General features: G+C 35.2%; 1 protein-coding gene across 1 annotated transcript; it reads left to right on the top strand.

The window, feature by feature from the left end:
* Window positions 1–808: 808 nt before the first annotated feature.
* On the top strand, window positions 809–5,777 carry LOC148190981 (protein ACTIVITY OF BC1 COMPLEX KINASE 3, chloroplastic-like). Its single transcript, XM_088102321.1, has 8 exons — window positions 809–1,420; window positions 1,531–1,758; window positions 2,212–2,547; window positions 2,991–3,546; window positions 3,714–3,900; window positions 4,006–4,372; window positions 5,213–5,364; window positions 5,515–5,777. The coding sequence occupies exons 1-7, from the start codon at window positions 1,058–1,060 to the stop codon at window positions 5,333–5,335; spliced, it is 2,160 nt and encodes a 719-aa protein (XP_087958447.1). The 5' UTR covers window positions 809–1,057; the 3' UTR covers window positions 5,336–5,364; window positions 5,515–5,777.
* The last annotated feature ends 1,609 nt before the right edge of the window (window positions 5,778–7,386 follow it).

Consider the following 7,386-nt stretch of genomic DNA (forward strand, 5'->3'; position numbering starts at 1 on the left):
TATTTTCAAAATACTTGTCTTTTTCAAGAATTCTAAAATAATAAGCTCTGTATAAGACATTCATGAAAATAAATTACTGTTTTATTCTTATTATTTCTCTTAAATATAATTGGTGGAAATTTATGTCAATTCAATTTTCTTTTAATTGATATATGTAGAGTAAAACTATCCCAACATGTGAAACATTATTTCTCCTTTAAAAAACATCTATACTTTCTAAATTAAATAATTAATTTAAAAAAAAATTTACCATTTCATTTTTCTAATTTAAAACAACTCATACATGGATTTGCATTGGTGGATAGAAGTTTGAATGTAGAGTTTTTATACTTGGTCCACACAATCCATGGTTTAAACCAGTTTCACATCTGGGTTTTGTAAACTACATGAAATTTACTTTACCAGGCTCATTTTAGTCCAAATTTTATTCATCCTTGTTTTATGGGTCATAAATATGTGAAACAATACCACTACATTAAAGATTTCATATAAAATTATAGTATTTTTTTTTATGTTATGCTAATATATGTTGAATCAATTATTAATGTCATTCTAAGCTTATATATATATATATATATATATATTGATTTTTTATTATATATATATATATTGATTTTTTATTATATATATATATATATATATATATATATATATATATATATATATATATATATATGTTGAATCAATTAGTTTGATTTTTATTATAGGTTGGATATAATATATTCTATTTTTAAAAATTATATAATTAGTAAAAAAAAAAGTTGCTTTAAATTTTTCTAAAAAAACTTATGATTTGTTGTTTCTCAAATTTGAGGTACCGCACCCACCATCTTCAACATTATAGTGTTGTTCTTCCATGTGAACAGTGAACAAGTTCATTCATTGAGTTGCAATATCCATTCCCATGATCCAAACCCAAATTACCTAACCCCCATTATACTTTGTGCCAAATTCACTACCTCTTCGCTAACTTCTTCAATTGGTCTTTTCCATTATTCACAAAGTTTTCAGATTTGACGCTTTACAGCATCACAGTGGAGCAAGGAAGCAAGTGCTCATGGCTACAATTGCAACAATGCTATCTTCTTCCCTCCCGGGTCAACCCTTTTGTTCTTTTTCAAATCATGCCCCTTCATTCTCTTTCAAAAGCATCACTGTCACAAGACCAAGACCTAGAACCAGAACTAGAACAAGCTTCACATGGCTGAATCCTCAACCTCGTGGTGTTTTGGTTGAGGAAACGCCGCCAAGTTCACCTTCTTCTCCTTCTTCACGAGATGGATCCATCAAGGTGCTTGCGCTTCCTGAGAACCGTTCTGATGACATTCAAGCTGAGGCCAGAGCGTTGGCTCGTGCTGCCAATGCTTCTGTCTACTCGCCTCAGCTTGTGGCCTCCAAATATGGTTCTCAACCCATCAAGGTTTTTCACTTTTTCCTTTTCTGCTTCTCTCGAATTTTGAGTCTTTTTGGGATTATCTTTTGTGGGTGTGGTTGGGTTTTGTGAATTGATTTTACCCTTTTTCTTGGTAGGTGGTGGGAAGGGCCCTTCAGGTTCTGACTGCGGTGGGCTTGTTTGGGTTGAAGCTGTTGGTTGACCAGAAAAGTGGAGTGCTTGATCAGAATAAAAGGATTCGTGCAATTGAGCTTAGGGACACTTTCACTCGGCTGGGACCAACTTTTGTCAAATTGGGTCAGGGGTTGTCTACCAGGCCTGATATATGTCCCCCTGAGTATCTGGAGGAGCTCTCTGAACTTCAAGTATTGAATTTTATGTACTCTTTCACCTCTTTATTTGATTGGGGGTGGTTTAGCCTGTTAGGGTTTTCTAGTGAAGCATGTTCTAGGAATTGATTAACTCTGGCCTTTTGTGAGAATAATGATTGGTGTTGTGATTATGTCCATATGCAACATAGGAGGATCTTCACTATTTCATTTGACTTTATGGTCTCTTCAAATTTCTTCATTAACCCAACTGACTGACATTGTGTGATTCATGTAACTGATCTCATTTACTGATATAAGACTTTTATTGTATATGGTCTTTATATTAACAATGGACAATATTGATGATATTCAATGAAAATTTTTCTCTAATGTGATGGTCTATGTCTATTAGTAGTGAGTTGTGGTCTATGTATATTTGTTTGTGTTATGATATTTATGAATGAACTGGTTACTTAGGTTGTCTTCATTATTTCTGTGCTTTATCAGGATGGATTGCCAACGTTTCCTGATGAGCAGGCCTTTGAATGCATAGAGAGGGAACTAGGACTATCTATTGACTCTATTTTCTCTTCTATATCTCCGAGGGCTGTAGCAGCAGCCAGTTTGGGTCAAGTTTATAAAGGCCAGCTGAAGTATTCTGGGAAACTTGTTGCTGTTAAGGTGCAACGGCCTGACATTGAAGAAGCTATAGGATTGGACTTCTACCTAATTAGAGGTCTAGGGTTTCTTATAAATAAATATGTGAACTTTATCACCAGTGATGTTGTTGCTCTTGTTGATGAATTTGCGCGTAGAGTTTTTCAAGAGCTCAACTATGTTCAGGTTATTCCTTCTGCCAGTATCAAACTTTGTATTTTAGTTGAATTCAGGCATGCATGATTCATCTATTGCCAATTTCCAAATCTATTTAATTTCTCTATGAACATGGTTTTAAGTTGTGGTCACAGTAATGGTTGCTGTTTTGGGGTAATCCTTATTGATTTGGTAATTGCAGTCATGGTGACTCCAAAACCTTGATACCATGGCCAAAATCGTGGCTGTGGACCTTTCTAAAACCTTGTTTATGAAAATAAAAATAAAATTAAACATTGAGCCTTTGCTGATTTGCCAAAATTAGGCAAAAGGCAGGCATATAACCATAGTATCTTTTTCCAATTGTAATTGAAAACTTCCCTAGGATGATATGTGTGTGTGTGTGTGTGTCATGTATAAGTTATGTAAGATATTTGTTGGGATTGAATGTTAATTTTGACAGGTTCCTGCAGGAGGGACAAAATGCAAGGAGATTCAAAAAATTGTATGCTGACAAGGAAAATATCTTTGTTCCTGATGTTTTCTGGGACTATACAAGTGTTAAAGTTCTAACAATGGAGTGGGTTGATGGAGTAAAACTAAGTGAGCAAGAAGCAATTGAGAGACAAGGATTAAAAGTCTTGGATCTGGTAAACGCAGGCATACAGTGCAGTCTCAGACAGTTACTTGAGTATGGATATTTTCATGCAGATCCTCACCCTGGGAATCTTTTGGCAACACCTGAGGGAAAACTTGCCTTTCTTGATTTCGGCATGATGAGTGAGACTCCAGAAGAAGCAAGATATGCCATAATTGGTCATGTTGTTCACTTGGTTAACCGAGACTATGAGGCCATGGCTCGTGACTACTATGATCTTGATTTTTTATCAAGGGATGTTGATGTATCTCCAATAGTGCCAGCACTTAGGAACTTTTTTGATGATGCACTTAATTATACTGTGAGTGAGCTCAACTTCAAGACACTAGTAGATGGTCTGGGAAACGTTTTATATCAGTATCCATTTAATGGTAAGATAGGCTATGCTTATCAGTGACTTATCATTTCCATAATTTCTTTTCCAATATTAGGGGAGTGACTTATAAACATTTACTTCTTATTCCTAAATCCTAACTTTCTTTCAGATTCTGTTTTGCTGATTTTTGTTTTTTCTGTTCGTTTCCTCTTCTGTTGACAGTTCCTGCATACTACGCATTAATATTACGTTCTCTCACAGTTTTAGAAGGTTTAGCATTGTATGCTGATCCCAATTTTAAGGTACTGGCTGCATCATACCCATATTTTGCAAAAAGGCTTCTAACAGATCCAAATCCATATCTAAGAGATGCTCTTATAGAGTTGCTTTTCAAGGATGGGAAGTTCAGGTTTGAAATATGCTACTATCTTAAATCCATTGTGATTTGAACTTGGTGCTGTAGAATAATGTATGTTTAGTGCAATTGAATATTCATTAATCGGGTCTGGTGCAGATGGAATAGACTTGAAAACCTGCTAACTCAGGGGAGAAAGGATAGAGATTTTTCTGCTAAGGAGGCTTTACAACCTGTCCTGAAGGTGTTATTGAGTGCAGATGGTGAAGATTTGAGGAATCTTGTTATAAAAGAGGCTGCTCGAGTATCAGAAGCTTTTACCCTCGGCACAATGTCTGAAACGTACCGATATATTCCTCACTTTGTTAGGACCCTTGTCTTCAATGGCAATGCAAACGGACCATTTATGATGTCGGAAACTGAATTGCAAAACATGATAGAGCTTAGAGATCAAGTTCTTAGAATATGGGGACTTCTTCAATCCTCTCATGATTTTGATCCAGCTATTTTTCTGCCCATACTACAGGTAAGATTATCATTTATAATTGCAGCATCATTCAAATCGGAATAACTATTCCCTTGTGTTAGGACATGGAGGGTTTATGAAAGGAGAAAGAAAGTAGAGAAATAAGGAAGAATACTTAACTGCTGAACAGTTAAGGGGGGCGGGAAAAAGTCTATATAAGGGACTTCTTTTGTAGTTTCATGGAGGGAGTTACTACATTCATTTGTGTTGACCGGTTTTGAACTTGGTGAAGGAGGTTAAGCTCCTGGTCTATAGATTGTATTCTTGATTCTTTTGTTGTGAATACAATACAACTCTTACTCAATTCTTGACTTGTGATTACTGGTGTGTGTTAGAGAGTGAGTGAGTTGGGATTCTTACCCAGATTCCTAACACCTTGTCTGCATCTTTTGCATATTTTATGTTGCTTACAACTTAGGTGTGTAACTTCAAAATTACTTTATTATCGAACGTGTTAGGCATATAAACTAATTTGGATGAATGCTACAAAACTCCAAAATTGGTGATTATTATTTATGATATTCCTTTAACAGAGCATTTTGTGAGTATCATTGCATACTAAATCAGAAGGGAGTTTGTGGAACATTTCAATTTTGGAGCGTCTAGATGTTAAAAGACGTGATCGTGCAACTAAAATATAGCATTGAAAATTACATTAAGAGCTAAGATGATCTTTAAAAAAGTGAACTGTAATAGTTCATTATATAGTACCGAGTTAACTTTTGAAATTTACATTAACATATTACTTTCTTGTAAAGTATTTAGTAGATTGGATCGAACTTTTTCAGCCTTATACAACTATATAAAAACTTTCTATTCAAAATCGTAACGTATGAGCAGGTCCTTGAGCAACAACCTGAGGCACGCAGACTTGGGGGGCGTGTTGTTAGTGGAATCACTCAACGTCTTGCAGCACGCTTTCTTCAGCAAATACTCAGAGTTCCATCAACAGCTTCAGAATAGATTTTGCAGCACTGTAAATGCTAGATAAGGCATCCATATTACCCTTATCTCAACTGGTTTCGTTCCGTGTGCTGTGACAGTATAGTCCATTCTTATTGATTTAGTGGACCATATGTCACACCATGATCTTCTCTCCTTGCTTCTACCAATATTTTTGGTTTCTTTCTTTTTTTCTGCAGGTTATTGTGGACATGGAAGATAGGAGTTGCATTCCTTACACAAGAAAATAGGAGTGAGATATTGATTCTTGCCAAAAATTTTTGGTTCTCCAATTTTGTTCAAAAAATATTGTATATATGATGCTCCCATCATTAATTATATTGGGTCATCATGATTACAAACAAGAGATCACAATATTATTATGATAGTAATTGGTGTACCATTACTATCACATGCACATTTTGCAGTTTATTTTTACTATGGCACACTCATTTCTCTTGCATCTATTACACCTGGAATCGTTTTAGTGACTTGCTTTTCAGTTTTTGTCATTGTGTCTGCTATGAGCCAGTGACTTGTGGAGGAATTGATGCAATGAGAGAATAGTGTAATGATAACAGTTGATTGAGAATCAACTATTAAGAATAACAAACAATGATTGTTATATAAGTGCATGCACATAATCATAATTAAAAAGTGAATTTTCTAATCAATGATGTTAACTGTAATATGTTTATAAAGTGCACTTCTTACTCTAAAGAAGTCAAATTTGGATCAAATAGTATCTGCAACTTGCCCATGTTAAAATCTGTGTTTATGAAGGAGTATCATTTCAGCTGGTAATTGTCAGAATATTTTTTGACCACTCAATGTGTGTATGGCAAGTAGTACATAGATTCTGAAGTACTTTTGGTGTAAGTGTAGTGTCTGTTTCACCACATAATATGATCAGAATGTTCATTTGAGATTTGAACTGGCCCATTTTCATCTGAGTATTTTATTTCAATAAGAATGTAAGTGCTTGTTTTCCTTTTCTCAAACAAGAATTTTATGAGGTTACTTGGAATTAGAAGTTACTTGGAATTCATGATATTAGAATTTCCTTAAACGTACACTCATCTACTCAAACATAATTTGTTTTTTATTTTATTTTTATGTTTGAGTTATTTCAATCAATTATATTGACTCTAAACCTGTTGTACTAGTTTTTTTTTTTTTTTTATGATAAGGTGGAAATATAAGTTTATGTCAACTTTTTGTTATCAATTCATTTAGAAAATTTATTTCTACACTAAGTGTTAGGTTGCTGAGTTACAAAGCTAACTAAGACAATCCAATCACGCACACAAACAAGAATCAACACGGTAAAAAGAATGAGTTTCTGTATTGATATTCAAAGAAAGTACACAGATAGCGATAATGGAGGCCTAATCCCCCTCTTAGCCCTAACAGAGGCCTAATCCCCTTTACAAGGTTCAAGACCTGTTTATACTTTTAGAAAAAATGACTCCCCTCACAGAATTACCAAAAGACTTATTTATATTCTCTCTCTCTCCCTAACAGCCTAACAAACTTTTCCGCTCTTTACTTCTATCCTAAACCCATTATATCCTGCCACCCCATATCCTAACATTACACCCCGCTGTAGAACAACCTTGTCCTCAAGGTTGGAAACAGGAGGCTTGATCTCATGGCTCCTCTTCATCATCGTGTACTTATATGAATGGAACCCTTTGGCAACTGCCCTCCAATTCAGGTTTGGAGGTTTGGGTGGTGGCAATTCCTCCTCCAATGACTTCCATTCTTCTTGGATTTTATTAGTTTTAGCATTCTGGTCACCTCTTTTCCAGAATTATAAACCCTGAAGAAATGGTCTTCAATGTCTTTCAAAGCTTCAAAAAGTTCTCTCCCCTTTGCAGGTGCTTCACGAACGCCCTTCTTTTGTTCGCTAGTCCACCTCTTCACAAAATCCATCCTTCTCTCTCGGCCATTGATTCTTCCATCCACCTTTCCCTCCTCAACCTTCATTTTAATTGTAAGCCTGTTCGACCAATTATTGAGAGATTGTTTGGACGTTAAGACCATTCGGCCTTTGAATGTAATTGTAAGAC

The sequence above is a fragment of the Vigna umbellata genome, chromosome 11, assembly GCF_029865625.1.
Source record: "Vigna umbellata cultivar VRB3 chromosome 11, Vumbellata_1.0, whole genome shotgun sequence".
Lineage (NCBI taxonomy): Eukaryota > Viridiplantae > Streptophyta > Magnoliopsida > Fabales > Fabaceae > Vigna > Vigna umbellata.

Coding starts and splice junctions, on each gene's coding strand:
- LOC148190981 (XM_088102321.1), top strand. CDS start 1,058: ATGGCTACAATTGCAACAATGCTATCTTCTTCCCTCCCGGGTCAACCC. Junction 1,421..1,530: donor ATGGTTCTCAACCCATCAAG/GTTTTTCACTTT, acceptor TTTTCTTGGTAG/GTGGTGGGAAGGGCCCTTCA. Junction 3,547..3,713: donor ATATCAGTATCCATTTAATG/GTAAGATAGGCT, acceptor TTCTGTTGACAG/TTCCTGCATACTACGCATTA.